This window comes from Panulirus ornatus, chromosome 29, assembly GCF_036320965.1.
Source record: "Panulirus ornatus isolate Po-2019 chromosome 29, ASM3632096v1, whole genome shotgun sequence".
NCBI lineage: Eukaryota > Metazoa > Arthropoda > Malacostraca > Decapoda > Palinuridae > Panulirus > Panulirus ornatus.
The window spans coordinates 3,336,554-3,355,865 of record NC_092252.1 but is presented as its reverse complement, the minus strand read 5'-3'; the positions used below and the strand labels follow the sequence as shown (position 1 = coordinate 3,355,865).

Here is a 19,312-nt window from a genome sequence, read left to right as displayed (position 1 = left end):
GCACTAATACAAAACATCCCAGAAATGGAATCACATACCCAATAACTCCCAACAGATTATTTATATTCGCTGTGTTCATATTTTTTTTTTTTTTTTTTGGTCGAGACGTTACATATGCAAATACATGGCCACACACATCCCAGGAAATGCTTTGTTCCTGAATCTGTAAGTAGCGGAAGGTGCGCCCTCGCTCTCGTGTGGGTTGTGACCAGGTCTCGTGCATAGAGGTGGGCGTACAGAAGGACGCTGATCACACACACACACACACATACACACACACCTTTGGCTTCTTCATGAGGTAGGAAATTACAATGTAGTTTTTATATTTGCTGGCAAGGATAGAGTGAAGGGTGTGTGTGCGTGTGTGTGTTGCTGAACTTTAGTCATGGTTTCCGACAGTAACTCGAACTGTATGTAAGTGACAAGGTAACAAGTAGAGACGAAGGAATGTTGCCACCAGTGGTGGTGAGTGGAGTAGAGGGGGAACCTTGATGAATGCTTGATGCGCTTGGCGGGGGCGCGCAAGCTGTGACCTGGCTCGTCCCTTCTTGGCGCAGTGCGTCCTGGAATTATTTCCCCCCTGCGTACTGGCTGTTCTGCTTAGCGGACGACCGCTATCGCTGGCCAGCGTCATCCAGATGGGGAGGATAGGGATGACTTTATCATAAACTTCCAAGTTTCATAACCAGTTTGACGATGTTCGAACCCTGAACATTTCACTTCGAAAGCTGTTCAGTTGGAGCGACAAAGAGCCCACAACGAGGCACTTCGCAAACTTTGAAGAAAAAAAAAAATGTAAATGTGACTTTGGCGTCACGAGAGCAGTAGACGAATTGTTATGATACGGCAAGTGATTAGAACGGTAGATGGTGACAGTGTACAAGTCTCAAAAAAACTTGTATGACGTTAGAGAGAGTTCTAGAGATGGGGGGATGGGGTTGTCGCGCGAGTGTAGAACTCCCTCCCCTTACAAAAGTTCGAAAAGCTGTGTGACATTAGCGAAAGGCTTAAGATATGGGATTCCACGAGTGTAGAATTCCCTCCATGTTGCAAACGTTCAAAAAGCTGCATTGGCAAGCATTGACAAGTAGGGAAAGATCAAGAGATGGGGGGGGCACGAGTGTAGAACTCCCTCCCTAGACCGTACAATTACGTAACTACGCCCGCAAACACACACACACACACACACACACACACACACACACACACACACACACACACACACACACACGTAAACAAAGCTTTTTCATACCTCACATTATTTCTTGTGTCTTTAAGATTCTTCCTTCCCCGGAGAGAGTGAGAGGGAGGGGAAGAGATGGACTGGGGACGATAGAAAGAGAGAGAGAGAGAGAGAGAGAGAGAGAGAGAGAGAGAGAGAGAGAGAGAGAGAGAGAGAGAGAGGGAATGTACGTTAAGACAGAATTTTCTTAAAGGCAGGGCTATCGCGTAGCGCTCACCGCAGGGAATCAGATTTACAAAGAGCGATTCAAGATAAGAAATCGTTATGTCTGTGGCCTGTGAGTGCTAGCAGCGCCGCGTGTGGGTGAGACAGCAACCTAGGCCAAAGGATTGAAACTTGATAGCCAATGAAGTGTAGAGAGGGAGAGATGGCGTACGGCGAGATTTTGACACGAGGAAGTGAGTGAGTGAGCCTACCAGTAGTGGCCCCGCGACCAGATTTTGCTATGGTAGATGAAATCCCTGACCACGTAAGGACGCCAGGTTTTTACCCTCGTTTATTTCATATTTTGGGTTGTCCGGAGTGTACAACACACACGCACACATACACACAGGCCTCGACCGGATCCTTGGCCCCGGGCCGTGCCCCTGGAGGACAACCCCGCCAACGCCCCCTCCTGCTGCAGTGTCCGCGCCTTCCTGGGTGGTCGAGGTGGGAAGGTTGCGCTGACGGGGGGTAACAGTGGCGAGAAGCCCTGGTGGCCGAGGGAGCTGCGCCTCCCGTGGGGTGTGGAGGCGGAGGAACGACTTGTGACGTCAGAAGTTCCTCCTCAGGGACAGGGAGAGGTCGTGGGACGCTTGACATTCATCTGCTGTTTCCGTCCGACACTGAGTGTTTAGTTTCTCACCTTCTGTCTCTGAGGCACACCCGATGTCGTGCACTTCAGTATGCGGTCCTCCACCTCCGCCACACACACACACACACACACACACACACACACACACACACACACACACACACACACACACATGCCCTACGTGTTTTACCTTCCACGCCAACCTACTTTTCCGATGACCCTTGTTTCTCTCGCTCAGTTAATCCCTTCTTTTTATTATTTATTCACTGGTGGCACCCAGGGTGCCTGCACTGCACCGGGTCGTCTGCCTTGCTGGAGTTGACACTCGCCTTCGCCACACAGCCCCTGTGACCATACCTTGATAGCGCAACGCTCCCACACATCTGTGAACTAACACTTTGTCCACAGCTGAACACATCCACGGCTCTAAAGAAACACTTTTGATCTACAGCTAAGCCACACAGTTGAGTGCTTTAACCACACTTGTGAGCACTTTTATCCATAGCTAAACACATATGCATCTGTGTGTGTGTGTGTGTGTGGTTTTTTTTTTACACGTTTGGACACCTGTATCTGCGGTTCAAAAGTACCCCTTGCGTCTGAGGAGTTTTAGCGAGTGAAAATACCGTTTACCTGCTGTTGACGAAGCCTCCTTGATATTTAACCGTATTTGCCTGATTGCCAACTTGTTCAACCTTTTAGTAAGTTGGAAGTGACAGTTTTGTATTGCTGCCCTGCACTGCCTCTATGACCTCGCTTACCCAGTTGATGCAGGCGCCCTTGAGGTCACCGCATTCTCCCAAGTGCATTATACATATAGAGAATGCAGCGTTGGAGACCTCCTTCACCAGCCTTCACTCGTGGCGGACTGCCTTTGTGTATCAGACTGCATGGCTTTCTTCTGGCCTTCCCCCAGTCACCAGCGCAGCGTGTGGCGAGGCTACATCATGAAGACGTTCATCACCATCTTCCCTGCGTCTCAATTTGTGTTTCGCCGGGGGTGGGGAGGAGGGGGGGTAATCTTTGCTGAAATGCATCGTCAGTCTGGTAACTCATCCTTCATACCCCTCATCCTGTTCCTTCCTTCAGTGTTGTTTCCTTGCCTGATTTTTATCATCGGCCGTGTGTGTACGATATGCTCAGGCACTGGTCCCGCTTGTATGTGGAGGTCCGCCCCTCTTATTTGTTATTATTATTAATTTTTTTTTTTTTTTGGCCTTTCCCTGGCCATGCCTCTGGTTCCTAGTGGGTCAGTCGAACATGGAAGCTGTTTATAATAGACGATTAAGAGATACGAGTGGTAAACAAACTGATTGTCCTTCAAGCAGGATTAACCCCCCCAACCCCCACCCCCACCCCCCACAATCGTTGGCTCTGGACCGAAGACCAGTTTCGAAGAGGATCCGCGTCATTTCTTGGCACGAAGTCTTGAAATTCGACGTTCCCATAGGTTAGCGCGCCTCACCCTTCTCTGCCTCTGATAATTATTGGGCTCCCCTCGGGGTTATGGCGGCCTTGAGAGTTGCATGACCTTTCCTTGGCCAGCACGTAAGGCCCCTCCTTCGTCTTGTCCTCGTGTGATCACCTATTTGTGTTGTAATGGGAGGGGGGGGGGGTTTAGGTGTGTGTGTGTGTGTGTGTGACGCCATGCAGTAAAGACAACGGGTTTTTTTTTCACGCCTGGATAGATGCCAGAGTTCCCTGGGGGAGAGGAGTAGTGCGAGTGTTAGAGTGGCATGGAGTGTGTGTGTGTCGTCACTCCTCCTATACTTGGGGTACATGAGTTGACGTTACCTCTTCCCACACACACACACGCTGGCACCTACCTCCCTTCCCCCCATCACTGTTGTTGCTCTGCGCACTCGAAATCCCCCGTCACTTTTCCACTGTAGTCAAGACTGTAAAAGAAAAAAAAAAAAAGTGGTTCTTGTTCTCCCACCCACTGCCAGAGGCCTCCAGCTCACGAAATGCTGGGGACCTATCCTTGCCCACCAGCCGCACTCGAACAGCAACAAGTTTTTGTGAACAGGAATTCCCAGAGAATCAAGCCTCCACCGCTGTGATGTCCCGCGAATTTTAGATACTTTCCACCATGATAGATGTCTGGATATTTATAGATAGATAGGTAGATATTTATTCATAAGCGTTTATTTATACATAATTTGGATATATATATATATATATATATATATATATATATATATATATATATATATATATATATATATATATATATATAACGTAAGGGTAAGAGAGATGTGTGGAAATAAAAAGAGCGTGGTTGAGAGAGCAGAAGAGGGTGTTTTGAAGTGGTTTGGGCACATGGAGAGAATGAGTGAGGAAAGATTGACCAAGAGGATATATGTGTCGGAGGTGGAGGGAACGAGGAGAAGAGGGAGACCAAATTGGAGGTGGAAAGATGGAGTGAAAAAGATTTTGTGTGATCGGGGCCTGAACATGCAGGAGGGTGAAAGGAGGGCAAGGAATAGAATGAATTGGAGCGATGTGGTATACCGGGGTTGACGTGCTGTCAGTGGATTGAATCAAGGCATGTGAAGCGTCTGAGGTAAACCATGGAAAGCTGTGTAGGTATGTATATTTGCGTGTGTGGACGTATGTATATACATGTGTATGGGGGGGGGGGGGGCCATTTCTTTCGTCTGTTTCCTTGCGCTACCTCGCAAACGCGGGAGACAGCGACAAAGTATAATAAAAATAATAAATATATATATATGTTTATTCATACGTGATATGCATATGTATATTCAATTAATAAAGAACTAGTATGCGTTAGGGTATAGAGGTCCTTCTGGTGTAGCCTGAGACAAAGATTTGAAGATCTCTTGAGTTATATTGTGATTAACTGATAGATGTGTGATTGTGGTACAAGGCTTTAAATCGCGATGATAAAGGAGACATTCGCTTGGTGTGGGATGACCCTGCCTGACCTCCCTAGCTGTAAGTATTTGTTGCAAACTTTTATTGTTGTTTCGTGACCCCAGTTGGCGCAGTAGTGTGTGTGTGTGGCCCCCCAGTGGTGGAGAGTGAATATTTTTTTTTTATTTTAGGTAGTATTGCCTGTGGATTGTTGTGTTGTTATTTTCAACGTTCGAGATGATGAGGATGCTAGGTGTTGACGGTGGTAGGTAAGGGAAGACTTTGCTGGGGAGGTTAAATGATGTGGAAATCAACAAAGAAAGGTTAAATCCTAGACGTGGTACAGGGCTCGTATCCTACATAGATCTCTCTTTTCCATAGTCAGGGCTGGTCTGCAGCGCTCAGTAAGCCGGCCACATCCAATGGTGGGTACCTTAGGCAATGAACTGTTGCGGTCTCTCTGCGCAGGCCAGTTGAATAATAAGTACTTGTTGCCTTCGTTACATCAAAGGACTTTAGACATGTTGCAGATGTGTTTATAGTATTGTAGGTATGGGTGGTGTCTGGTGGCGTTAGACGGGAAAGTGTGACTCGCCTTTGTCTGGGGAGTGTGTCTCTTCTGGTGGGTGTATGTCTGATGGGGTGGAATTCAAGACTCGTTCGGGAGGTCTGTTCTTTAGTGCTTGTCGGGTTATTTCATTGTGCGTGTGTGTTTTGTTAGGGGATGAAGGAGTAGAGGTTACTGAAGTGTAAGGTAGGGAATTAGCATTTCAATTCTACTTGGAGGTTGGTGGTTTGTTACGTGGTAGTGTGGTGGGGAAGGGTTGTCTTCTTCGATAGAAATGAGTTTCGAGCGTGTTGAGATGGGCTTTGCGTCTGGTCTTTTTTTTCACTATGTAGGTGTTAAATGTTCATGGTTGCAAAAGGTAGATCACTTAAATATATATATATATATATATATAAAAAGCAACACCAAGTATTTACGGGAGAGGATAAAGGACTGGAGGTGATCCCGGAGGAGATGCAGGAGAAGCGAAGGTTGGTAAACGATGGCCACTTTTGCAGAATGTTCTGGACGCACATGATGACAACGGCGCTATTGATGTTCGCCTTGACCGCCCTCTTCCTCTTCTGTGTGGCCGGCCGCACCGTGAGTCCCTATAGGCTCTCCCGCTGTTGGTGGTGGTGGTGTGGTGGTGGTGGTGGGATGTTGGTTGGTTGTTGGCAAGGTTGTTGGCTGGCAAGGGAGTTTTGTGTGTGAATACACCACCGGTTTGGGTAGATGGTTGTGTTGTAGCTATAACTAGTTGTAAAAATTACGGTCATGGTTGCGGAATTTTTGGTAAAAAGCTAACGGTAATGTTAATTGCTTGTGTATATACGTAAACTGGGTTGATGGTTGAGGGAATTTTGTAAATACTAATGGTTGTGATTCCTACGTTGATATTTGCAAAAATTTTGCAAAGTTTTTGTTGAAATTTGTAAATACCTTGGAAGTAGTCTCTTGGTTGTAGCAGTGTGCGAGTGCTATCTGTCATTAAAGTTGAGTGGTGACTGAGAAGTTGTTGATAGTCATTAAATAATGGTTACATTTTTTTTTTTCATTGTGGAACTCTTGTTTATTAGTAGCAACTTTATTGTTAATGCTAGTGATGAAACAAGAAAGTAACTTGTTAAACTTGAAAGCATTGGTGAAAATGTAAGGTAATGGTGCAAGGAAGGTAGTAGTAAAACTAGGTGGTGGTGAAACATCCAGGTAATAGTGGCGATTGAAGGTAGTGATGAAGCATGAAGGTAGTGGTGAAATTTGAAGTTAGGAAAACACGATTAGGTGTCCATAAATTATTTTTTTCCAATGGAGATGCCATTTGCAGTGTAATTGTATAAGATATTGTTTCACATACAGCAAACTGTATCACTGTATCCTTAAGTTCATTATTTTATTTCAATAGTTTGAATTTCTAAATATATAATTTATGGATCCCGTATCTTACCTAGACCCTATGCCTGCTGACGGATTGTTATGGCTCGCCCCATGCATGCTTGTTTGGTGCTTTTCCCCACTTGTATGTCACTACAACTACTGACTATCTTGGAAACCAGTTTATTAAAGGTCGTTGCTGAACGCTGTCCACAAAAAAAAAAGGCTCTTCAGCCACTGGGAAGAAGGAAGATCTGCTCTTCATTGAACTTCCATGAATAGTAAATGATGAGTTACAGATGGCAGGATGTGTTCATGAGCGTTTTTTTTTTCTTTTCTTTTTGACGGGATGGCGAGAGCTCCTTGAAATTCTGTTCTCAGTATGACATGCCTTCACATGTAGGATATTGCTCTGTAACGATTAAGAGGGGATTAGCATATCCAAGTTGATAGTCTGGCAGTTACACAGGATGTAATGATGGTGTATAGGTAAGATGTTGAAGTTGTTTGTAGGATATTGTATTAACCTGCTGTGGGGTTTCTTTAGCACTTTCAAAGTATAGGATATAGTGTTAACTTGCATAGGTATCTTTCAGAATTTAAAGTTTAGGGCATTATGTTAACCTGATGAGGGATTCTTCAGTACTTTTAACGTAGTATATTATATTAACCTGCTGGAGTATCCTTCAGAATTTAGTTTATAGAATTAGCCAGATGATCCCTCAGAATATAGTTTAGGATATTGTATTAGCTAGATAAAGGTTTCTTTAGAACTTGAAGTTAGGGCATTATATTAGCCAGAAAAAGATCTCCCAGGTCATTATTTTAGCCCGCTAAAGTATCCACCAGTGCTCAGTGTATATTGACTTGCATAAGAGTCCTTCAACACATAAAAGATAGGACAGTGTAGTAAATTGCTGCAGAATTCTCCAAGACTTGAAATGTGTGTCATTATCCCAGTTTTAACGGAGGGCAGGATCCATACTTTGGTAGGTGTGGGACATAATACTTACTAATACAAGATTGTGGTGAAGGATGTGTATGTAGAATTTTGCAGTATTAGAGTATCTTTGTCAGTTGACTTGTTGCAGAATCCTTCGTCACCAATTGATATTGGTCTTTTATACATTTATTGCAGGCAGGTTGCACTTCTCTTTTTAAATTTATCCTGATTTGTCACCTAGTTGCAAGATTTTTTTAAGTACTGTGCTTAACTGAAATTGTAACATTAGTTGTAGAATCAGAATGAAAGGCTAAACCTGTTGTGTTCGTGGAAGAACTTAGTGAGAAATGTAAGTATTATTCTTTGTGCAGGACTGAGCTAAATCCAGTGTTCCTTTGGTTGGACTCTTTAAGAAATAAAACTTGTAATGGATTAAGTCCAGTACCTCTTTGGTAGGACATGGTAAGTAGCACAAAAACTGGTGGACTGCAAATTTCAGTATTACTGTGGTAGGTTACTGTAAGTAATGTAACTAACTGATAAAGGATTTTTCATTATCTGTGGTAGGACACACTAAGTAGTGGAACAAAGTAGTAAAGGATCAAGTCCAGTAATTGTGTGGTAGGACACCTTAAGTGTTATAACCTAGTTGTATAACTTAAGTGGCAAAGGACTGTCCTGTATCTCTGTGGTAGGGTAAGTTATGTCACTAACTGGTAAAGGACTCTCTGGTATCTCTGTGGTAAGACACGGTAAGTAATGTAATAAACTTGTAAAGGACTAAGTAATGTAACAGACTTGTAAAGGATTGTCCATATCTACGTGTTGGTCAAGTAATATAACATACAAGTAAAGGACTGTCCTCTATTTTTGTGGGCGGACACAATAGGTAATGTAACTAACTGGTAAGGAACTCTTCAGTATCTCTGTGATAGGACACTGTAAGTAATGTAACAAATTGGTAAAGGACTGTCTAGTATCTCCATGGTAGGACACAGTAAGATAACTGACTGGTAAAGGGCCAAGTGTAGTATCTGTGTGGCAAGACATAGTATGTTATGTAACATTGGTAAAGGAATGGCCAGAAGTATCTCTGTGGTAGGACAAAGTAAGTAATGTAACTCATTGACAAAGCAGTAAGTTTAGTTTCTTCACAGTAGGACTCTTTAAGTAATGTAACTAACATGTCATCCTTCGTAGTGCAGAACTGTAGCTGGAAGTTTAACTAAGGTGGCGTGTGTGTCTCCATGGTGCAGGATGTGGTGGATGCGGCAGGCGTGGCGTGTCCTGGTGGTGCTGGTGGCGTGGAGGCTCGTCATGCTCAAAAGTAACACCGCCCGCAGAGCTTGGTATGGCCTTTTCAGGCTCCTGGTTAGGCTCCTCACCTACCTCCCACTCCTCAACAGGATATGAGGCATGCTACGTTCTAGGACTTATCTCCTTATCAATATCGTCTTCAGTTGTTCATGCTCTCTCTCTCCTGGAGTCGTTCCTGTAGCCTCAAGAACAGTGTCTGCACAAATGATAATGTCTCCACTATTAGCTCCAGGAAATTCTGCAGCCAGGGCTGGTACATTTACTGTGGCCTTCAGATTAACGTTAACGACACCAAGAGCAGCATGTGCTATTGCCGGTTTCTGACTGTTATCTCTGGAGATCATTACTTTAGGATAGATCATGAAAATCTAGGTCAAAATATGCATACATACATACACACATATATGCAGGTAGCAACAAGGAATATATATATAGAGAGAGTGAAAGGGAGTGGCGTTACTGAACCTTTTCTGCCTTTGGTCACACCATAAGTGAAAAGTCACCTTTAGCGAGGCAGTATCACAGTCATTGGATGAATGCATTTCTGTCTCCTTGAGGAACTTTTCAATCCAGAGGAAGCCATCCTTTCCCGGCTTTAGATTGGAGCACAGCCTTGAAGCTGTAGGAGGCCTTTAAAAGAGGTCCTGGGGTTATTTGTCATTTCCTGCATTAGTGAGGTAGCGTTAAGAACAGAGGATTGGACCTTTGAGGGAATATCCTCACTTGGCCCCTTCTCTGTTCCTTTATTTGGAAAATTTAAAAGAGGGAAGGATTTCCAGCCCCTGCTCCCTCCCCTTTTAGTGGCCTTCTACAGCACGCAGGGAATATGTGGGAAGTGTTCTTTCTCCCCTATCCCCAGGTATATATATATATATATATATATATATATAAATATATATATATTATGTATGTGTGTTTGTGTGTGTATACATACATATGGAGTCCAAACTTCAGTCATAGTGCATGGAAATGCTGGATCTCCCAGGGAACTAAAATAAATGGAAACCAGACCTACAGTGACCATGGAAACTGTGTTCCATCGCTCTGTTGAGCCCCAGGATGGCCACTACTGGTCCATATACTTCACATTATTTATTTTGGTGTGTATATTGCCAATGTAATTGATTTCAAATAGTTCTCATTTATTACATTTGTAGGATCCACTCTGAAATTATTATTCTGGCTAAACTTAAGTTCAGAGCACAGTTAATATTGTTTGTTAGCAGTGCCCAGTGATTGTATTCAAGACGCACAAGGTTTCAGCGTAATCCACATGGTTACGAGAAAGTCTACTGCTTGAGGAGGAGTACAGTACACTGTTTCATTGTGATAAGTAGTGATGATTAACTTTGATTTTGTAGTGTGACTTTGATAGTTATTTCAGAATTTCAGGTAGTGGAACATACTCTGGTTTTACAAAGGATTTCTAACGGCAACAGACCATTCGATTCTAAATGTTTTGAGTTAATACTGTGTTTTTTTGCAGTGATAATGAGGATCTGACTTTTTCTTTTAGTTAACAAAATGTGCTAAGCTAACAGGCTTAGCTGCTTAAGAACTGTGATATTTTTAAGCTTTATTGATCACCGGCACAAATTATAACATCCAGGTTCAAAGTATTCAATAACACCTCCTTGATATTACTTGGGCACTTCAAAGACATGGTGATTTTTTTCGTATGTTTTCACTGGTGCTGTTTGTCAGCCTCTCATGTACTTGAAACTCATTCTCTTTGTTCTTCTAGATGAATAGAAACTTTCTTCCTCTGAGGCTGCAGACAAATCTTTTATAAAGTCATAGAAATTTCTTGTTCTGCAGGTTCTAAGTTCTTAGAACTGGCTTTTTTGTTGTGTTCATGTAATGTACTAGTCCTCAAGTGGTGGCAGGGGTTATAAAGAAGGAACTGTGTATGATTTTGAAAGCCTATAATCTTATTTCTTATTCACTTGCACACAATGTTTTTCAAGGTGTTAATGCTCAAAATATTGCTATCAAGTACGAAACAGACTGTGTTTGTAATAGACACCGTGTATATACAATAATAGAAAAAGTAAGTAAAGTTGCAAATTTGTAGTAAGTATTATGGTACTGGTCAAAGGATTATAGTATTTAGCTAGCTTGCTTTAAAAAATCTAGGGCTGAATAGTATGATTTTTAGTTTTTTTTTACCATGTCAGTGACTGTTACTGTCAGAAATTTTTTCAGTGAAGGTATGGGTCAGTTGTGCCATGCCCAATATTTTAGAAGATAGTACAGGAGGCTCTGCATTTCAATTACTAAATGGAGAGGCTTGCCTAACATCTTTTAACATGATGGTCATGATAGCATTCCATACATATAGTTTTTCAGCAGATCTCACCCTTTAATTGTAAACTTTTGACTCCTGTAAACCTAATTCTTTTTAAAATATGCTTGTCTCACTTCTACCCGTATCAAAGATATTCTATGTTCGCTCCAGTAACACATTGCTCAGTTTTTATAACTAATATTTTATTTACTTTCACATTCTCACTTATGCATTCCTGTCTGTTTCATTTCTGAATTGCAAAGTATATTCTTGTGACGCACAAAATTGAATTGTTAAATAGAATATATTGTGATTAGAGTAAAACAGTACTTATTCATAGGCTATATCATTGCTGTACTTCCAAACTCATGTATGTAATATTTTTTTTTTATTTTTGTTAGTTTCTACGTACACAGCCACTCAAGAACACACACACACAGAGTAAGGTTTATGTGTGAGTAGACAGGGATGTGTTATGTCTCCATGACTTTGATATTTATGAATGGGGTGGTGAGGGATTTTAATGCAAGGATCTCAAAGTGGTTCTGCAGTACGTTGGGGAGTTGGTTACCATTTACAGATGACACTGCGCCAGTGGCAAGTATTAGTGAGGTACTGTGGAAGCTGATATGTAAATGGAGAAAAGTGAGAGTAAATGTGAATTAAAGCAAGGATATTATGTTCAGGTGTGAAGTGAAATGAGGTAATTGAATTGTGAGGACAGAAGAATTGGAGTGTTTTAGATACTTAGAATTGGGTATGTCAGCAAATGGAACCTTGGGAGCTGGTGAGTCATTGTGTGGTTGTGGGGCAAAGGTCTTGAACGCATTGAGAAACATGTGGAAAGATAAGTAAGGACATGTATGTTTGATGGCCTGATGATAGTCTTGTCAGTGTTGTATGAGTGTGAGGCATGACATACAGAAAGGGATGGATGTGTTGAAAATTAGATGTTAAGACAGTGTGTGGTGTGAGGGAGGTTGACCAAATAAAGAGATGATAAGGTTAGAGAGAGGTGTGGTAGCAAGAGGAGCATGTTAGTATGAGAGAGCACAAGAAGAGGTTCTGTTGAAATAGTTGAGATATATAGAGAGAACGATTAAGAGGGTACACGTCACAGAAGTGAAGGGAACAAAGAAAAGGGGGGAACCACGGAGGAGGCAGAAGGATGGCTTTTGCTAGGTATATGAGTATAACACGATAAAAGGCAGAGTAGAGAGATCTTGAAAAGATTCAGCTGTTTACATGATTCATAAGGCTAGTGCTACGTGCTTCTCAAGTTGGGTGATCACACCTAAAGAAGCACAAAAGCTAGTAAGGTCCAGGAAAGAGCAAAAATTGATGGTACATTGCCAGAATGGAGAACTGCATTACAGGGAAAGGCTAGAGACTTCATATTTGCTTACCTTGGTAGAGAGAACAGGAAGGGGTGACTTGATCATAGCATCTCAGCCTATAAAACAGATCAGTGATGTAGATATTGAACAGTTTTTAGAGATGGACATAAAACAACTAAAGGATATAACATGAAATTAATGCAAGTTACTTGTAGAAAAAGATGTGATGTACTCTTTCAGTATGAGTGGTGTATGAATGGAATGAAATGACTTTAAGGTATGGTTAATGCAGACAGCGTATCTAAATTCAAGTGGTAAGATAAAGCTCAAGAGATGGGTTCCCATTCGTGTAAATCTCCCTCCCCGTTCAGTACAAATAAGTAATTACACACACACACACACGTACACACAAAGGAAGGAAACTGTAAATGATGGCAGTATATGATGTTTGAAAACCCACTTGGTTGTAAAGTCAAAAGATAGAGCCTCGCAAATGAGAGACTCTGTCCATATACTGTACAAATATATAATTAATGCGCGCACACACAATCTCTCTCTCTCACCCCCCCCCCCCCCACCTCTCTCTCTCTCTCTCTCTCTCTCTCTCTCTCTCTCTCTCTCTCTCTCTCTCTCTCTCTCTCTCTCTCTCTGTTTTGCATATTTAATATACATGTATATTTTTTAGTAATATTCATGGAAAGAGTTGATGCACTACAGTTCTAGCAGGTCATGCATGAAAACTTTCTGCTATGTGTCCTATTCTTAGGATTTGCAAGTGTCATTTGTTTTTTACGAAATGCATTGGTGTAAAATTGATTCTGATTTGATTTTGATTACAAGGATTTAACTTAAATGTTGTAATTGCATACCACTTATCATTGATAACAAAGCACACACACACACACACACACACACACACACACATATATATATATATATATATATATATATATATATATATATATATATATATATATTTGGTTGAGGACAGTTATTTTCTGTTTTGAATATGTAAAATATATTTCTTACGGAGTCGTATCTTTTCAACACTTGGATCAAAAGGTAGCATTACTTTTGCACAACACCAAAAAAGTTTTGTATATAATTCTTTTAGGACTGTTACTCATGGGTGACAGTTTGATATGCTTGGGAATGGCATGCACTTCATGTTAGTGATGTTGCATTAAGTTGGACTGGTCACTCTGTGGATAATGAGATTATTTGTTGTGAAGAATGAAGCAGAATTTAACTACTCTGTGAATGACCAGTCATGAATTACCAATGTGATTTAGGTGTTATTGTACATGAAGGTTGCGTCACTGTGTATAGGAATATTTCTCTATTAATACAGAAGTACTTTGTTACTGAATTGAAAGTTCCAGTGTGAATGAGGAAGCAAAATGAGATATTGTTGATTACATGTGGCACAGCACTGTGTGTGTGTGCATAATCTTCTTGCCTTTCTTTATCAGTGAGGCATATTTGGGGTTAGTCCAAAAGTGTTAAAGGCAGTTTTTATTCATATTGAACATAGTTACTGAAGTCGGCTATGTGGTAGAGGCCTCAGTGAGGCTTTTCAATGCATATATCCTTAGGACGACAACCCTTAGTGATAATTTGGCAAAGCATGTTACTCTCATGGAGAGAATATGGTAGATGAACCAAAGGTTGCTTTTTAAACTAGGGTATATTTATAGAATATATTGTTTTACTGATGATGAAAATCAGTTTATAGTATATTTTGTTTGTGTAAATATAATCATCAGGTAGTTTTGAGTTGTTTCTGCTCAAGTTGGTAATTCCCTTCAAAATGTAATTTTCATGCCACTCATGAATGCACACCTTTATGGGGCATTTATTTTGTAATTTGACTGTCCTATGCCTAAGCTTCTCTGATGGGCAGTGTTGCATTGGATACTCCAATAACCAGTACATTGTGGTTCATCTGCATACATGATTTAGAACATGAAGAGATTGAAGATGATGATTCATTAGGTTTTTGCTTTATCTTGTCTATCACTTTTTCGTTGTCCACCCGTATACTTCAGTCTATATAGGAGCATCATCAGTGTGACATTTTATTGTCTTCATTCTTCTGGTAATGATCCCTTGCATTTTAGTGATTGCACAATGCATTTAAGAGAGTTTATAAACTAAAATTTCCTGGATCTCGGTATGTTTAATGATCACATTGGTTAGGGATAGAAATTTTGATTTACTAATGAAGAATTTGGTTCTCACAAAACTTATATCAAACTATATTACTGGTTTCATCACGAGAAAGCTTATACAGCCTCAGTCTGTGAAAGGTTAGTTTAGTTGAACAGTCTACAGGTTAAAGCTTTTATGCAAACTATATGAAATCCAGAATTTTTTGTTTTACTACCTTGCTTACTCAATATCTGCAGCAGTAGTTAACATAACCCATGATTTGTAAGATTTAAAGATTGAAAATAGCATATAACCTCTGCTTGTTTAGACTGTAATGTTGCCAGCAATGCACTTTGTACATAAACATACAGTTTTCATAACTGACGTGAAAAAAATTTCATTATTGGAGATTTGATATAACATGACTTACTCTTACCTTGACTGATGGGTCTCTGGAATGTTAACTGACTGGATTCATTGCACATAATACTGCTGACTGTTGAATGTGCTGTCAGTCAGTAATGCAAGTGTTAGGTGTTCCCAAAGAATACTAAATTTGTTCCCTTTGATACTGTTGCTCCTATTCATTGCTAAGGTCTTATAAATAGATGATTATTCCAACCATAATTTTTGACTCCAGTTAAAAATGCTCATTGTTTCATGGCCACACCTTGTGTGGAAGTGCAGTGCCTCCACATACTGCATGGTTAATATATGTACCGAGGGACTGTCATAGTAGCACCAGTCTTATTGCTGGTTATTTATTTTTTTCTTGTAGATGCCAACATCTCAAGGTGTCTGGCAAGTGTGTAGTGTGGTAAGGGAATTTATCAAGAGGCAACCGTGTAGTTTGTTGAGGGGTAACATGAGTAATTTCTCCACAGCCGACCGCAGACATATTGATAAAGAACTGCCGCTTAACAATCATGATAAATTCTGTCCCGTCGCATGTTACGTCATCAGCTTGTCAACCTTGTTAGCTAATTCTCCATAGTTCCTTCATGATCAGTGATGATCGGTATCATGTGTTGGTTTCCGCACATACTGTGGGCCGCGCAGGCGCCGTCTTTGGCTTTGTATTTGCAGGTGTTTATTTTTGTACACAACCATGTTGAGCAAGACATTGTGGTCCTTTGTACACATGTAAGTCGTTACATCCATCTTCTCGAATAAACAATCATATGATCTTCTGTTTTATTACCCGCATCAGGCTTCCCATGGTGAAACATGACTTTAATGCCATGTAAGGATATTCTTTTGATGACAGCTCTGTTGGGCTAAGCATGTATTGCGTAATGATTCTGGTGATGGCAACATTAGGAATGATATGTATGAGATTAGTTAAAATTGTTGTCAAGGGACATTGTTATAGATTTTGCCTCCATCGTCTACTGATTGTCATTTACAAGTCTTTGTTTATCCAATATTAAACTTCATCTTGTACCATTGTAGGTGTTTTGCAAATGTATGTCAGTTTAAGCTCCCCAGAAATTGGCATAAAGATAAATTAGGGCGATGTCCACTGTTGGCTTGCATATTCTTTTGCTTAGTCCCAGCACTTAAGTGGTTGTTAAGAGGCACTCTTCTGACCCAGGTAGCTGTCTTTTCTTTTTGCATCACCCACTTGTGGAGTTCTGGCATTCCATCCACAAACATACAATCTCTCCTGGTCACACATAACACTTGACAACACACAGCTCGGACAGCTCATTCTTCATAACTCTTTAGTTTTCCCTGCAGTGAACACTGTGCTGGCCCTGTCTTTTGGCAAAATGGTAGGAGCAATAGATAGAAGTACTAGGTATGAATATTAGAGAGGAGCATTAGGAAGTAGTAGTAGGTTGGAACATTAGGGAGAAGCCTCTGGAAATGCTGAGCTAGAGTTGCTTCCTGCCAGTGACCTGGTAAGGATGAGGTACTAAAAGCCTGAGAATCAACACTGGAGGTCACCATTTATTTATATGGAGACTTTTTGCTGTGGACACCCCTTTGAGGAAGTTCCTAAGGGAATTGGTTTGTGATATAAGATAGATAGATGATAAATGGCTTGCCTAATGTGACTAGTCCATTAAGTTTTGGTTTAGGGTCACAACAATGGCTGCTCTAAGAAATCGCCTATGGTCTTTGATGATGGACTTTTTTACCTAGAGATAATCCTTTGTTCCGTTAATTATGCAGACCAAATTATTTCTTGTATATCATTAGAACTCAAGGAGTATTTCCAGTTGATTGCAAGAAAGTTTTGCCCATAGTCTGCCCTCAGGAATTAAGAGGCTTGGAATGTTCTCATCAGCTATATCACTTTCATATTCCTTTAGAAGTAGCTGCCTTACAAGGGATTTGCTAGACTTCACTGATTACAAAATGATGTATCATGCCAAGAATACAGTTCCCCTCTTATTTCAGTGCTTTCCACTGAATCTGTTGTAATATTATGTACCAGCTTATGCTAAGAGAGTATGCATCCTAAATAGGTCTCCTTACAATAAAATATTCTTTGATTATCTCCAAAATGTCAAATTCCCAGACAATGCCAGTTTTAAAACTTGAAGTCTATTGGTACTTCGGTTTCAAGCAGATAGGAATTTTTTTTTTTTTTTTTTTTTTTTTTCATACTATTCGCCTTTTCCCGCGATAGCGAGGTAGCGTTATGAACAGAGGACTGGGCCTTTGGGTAAAACAAATTGATGGCATTGTGACAAGGGTAGTGATCATACAGAAATGTCGTGAGTAGAATTATTCATGACACATGGATATGATAGCATGACCTTCGACCTATCCCTTATGGGTCAGGTCAAAAGCTAATCCATCATACCCAAGGTTTGTGCAGTCATTTAAGAGGGACTAAAAGATGAGCACAGATGATTGTTTTTCCACAGTGATGTATTACTTGATTAAATGATACATTTTTCAAGCTGAAGATTACATTAAGATTTAGCTGTGTGAAAGTAAACAGGTGACCGTTGGCAGGTGAATTTGTATTTCCTATGTAACTTAGGTCAAGAGACATTGCTCATTATACTGCTATCTTGAATGTCTCTCCTTTACATGCATATACAATTATATTGTGATTCTGTGCATTGCTTTAGCAAGTGAATAACGGATTTTCACCTTGAACTGTACTGGCATCTTTTCACTTACTCTCCTTTAAACATTTTCCTTCATTCATCTCAGTAAAGTTTCTTTTTTGTACCTTGACATTCAGATTTTGCCTATGATATATCGTCCTGGTTAAGCAAATGCACCATCACTTTCCCTGAGAGAGGCTTGTAAGTTCAATGGTGTTATGTGTGAGTATGGAATCCAGAATATATGTACCCTTCTGACCGTAATATGATGAGTACATCATGTGGGATGCAGGATTTTTTTTTCATTCTAATAGTATTTACATAATGTCTCGCTTCCATTGATGAAAACCAAGCATTGTCAGTTTCCATGTACTGAATATAATATTTCCCCACCGAATGGGGTTTGTCTTTCCCACCTGCGTCCTCCGTCTGTACCTTCAATACTGCCACTGATTCTGTTCGTCAAATCTGAGGATTTTCATTTAATCCAAACTACTGTGTAGGCATTTCGTAATGGATTATTCACCGCTACCAGTTAGCTCCTGATAGTTCATGGTATTCCACTGAAGGAAGCGTAGATCCTTTCATTCTCGTTTGCCTTCCTCTGGACCCTAATCGTTTTTCCTTTGCATGAGGTAACATATCTTGGCAGACATATTCGTTGATTAGGTCAAATTGGTGTTGTAAGTATCTTGTTGAAGATCTTGTCTACGTAGGTGAATTTATTGCTGATATGAAGCAGCTAATAGTTTGCCGCGCTATTTTCCTTACCTAGTGTTCTGAAGATAGGTCGGGTATAACATCGACCCCCAGATCACTTTCACACAGTTTTAACCTTCGTGAGTATTGTTACTTAGAGGACTTTCACTGTGTTCCTTCATTACTTTGCTGTTAATTGGGTTGAACTTCACCCAACGTGTATCAAACCAACGCTTGAGCTCTTCTAAACCCCATTGTAAGTTGGGGCATTGTTCATTTCCTTACCTAGTTTCATGACCTATGCAACATATGCAGACGTATTCGTGCATGAATCCAATCCCTCTGGCCAGTCATTTCCCGAGATCAAGGAATAGAAACGGTCCCGAGCCCTGGGGCACGTCACTGGTAACCTCAACCCACTTATATAAAGGCTCTTCTGAACATCCGTCCTTTGTTCCCTCCCATTCAAGATCATTTTCGAAACAAGACGAGGGTCTTCCTTATATGCCTTCAACAAAATTCAGTTTCCTCGCCTTCCTCTATGAGCGACATTTTCAAATACCTTCTGGCGGTCCAACAACAACGTTCAGTCGTCTTATTTCACGTTTGAAATGGAACGCGCTCATAGCACTGGTGTAAATATCTGTTTGTACTGTATGGGGAGAGTTCTACG

The 19,312-nt window shown here is 40.9% G+C and overlaps 1 protein-coding gene across 3 annotated transcripts in view; it reads left to right on the top strand.

The window, feature by feature from the left end:
* LOC139758015 (putative fatty acyl-CoA reductase CG5065) overlaps positions 1-16,057 on the top strand; it is an 88,187-nt gene extending 72,130 nt beyond the window's left edge. The window contains exons 9-10 of one of the 3 annotated variants that reach the window (XM_071679009.1): positions 5,982-6,066; positions 9,037-16,057. In XM_071679009.1, the coding sequence (XP_071535110.1) occupies positions 5,982-6,066; positions 9,037-9,111 (160 nt within the window). In that variant the 3' untranslated portion in view covers positions 9,112-16,057. Of the gene's footprint in view, positions 1-5,981; positions 6,067-8,980; positions 9,009-9,036 lie in introns of those variants that run through there. The other 2 variants (XM_071679010.1, XM_071679011.1) reach the window with 2 other exon arrangements.
* Positions 16,058-19,312: the final 3,255 nt, after the last annotated feature.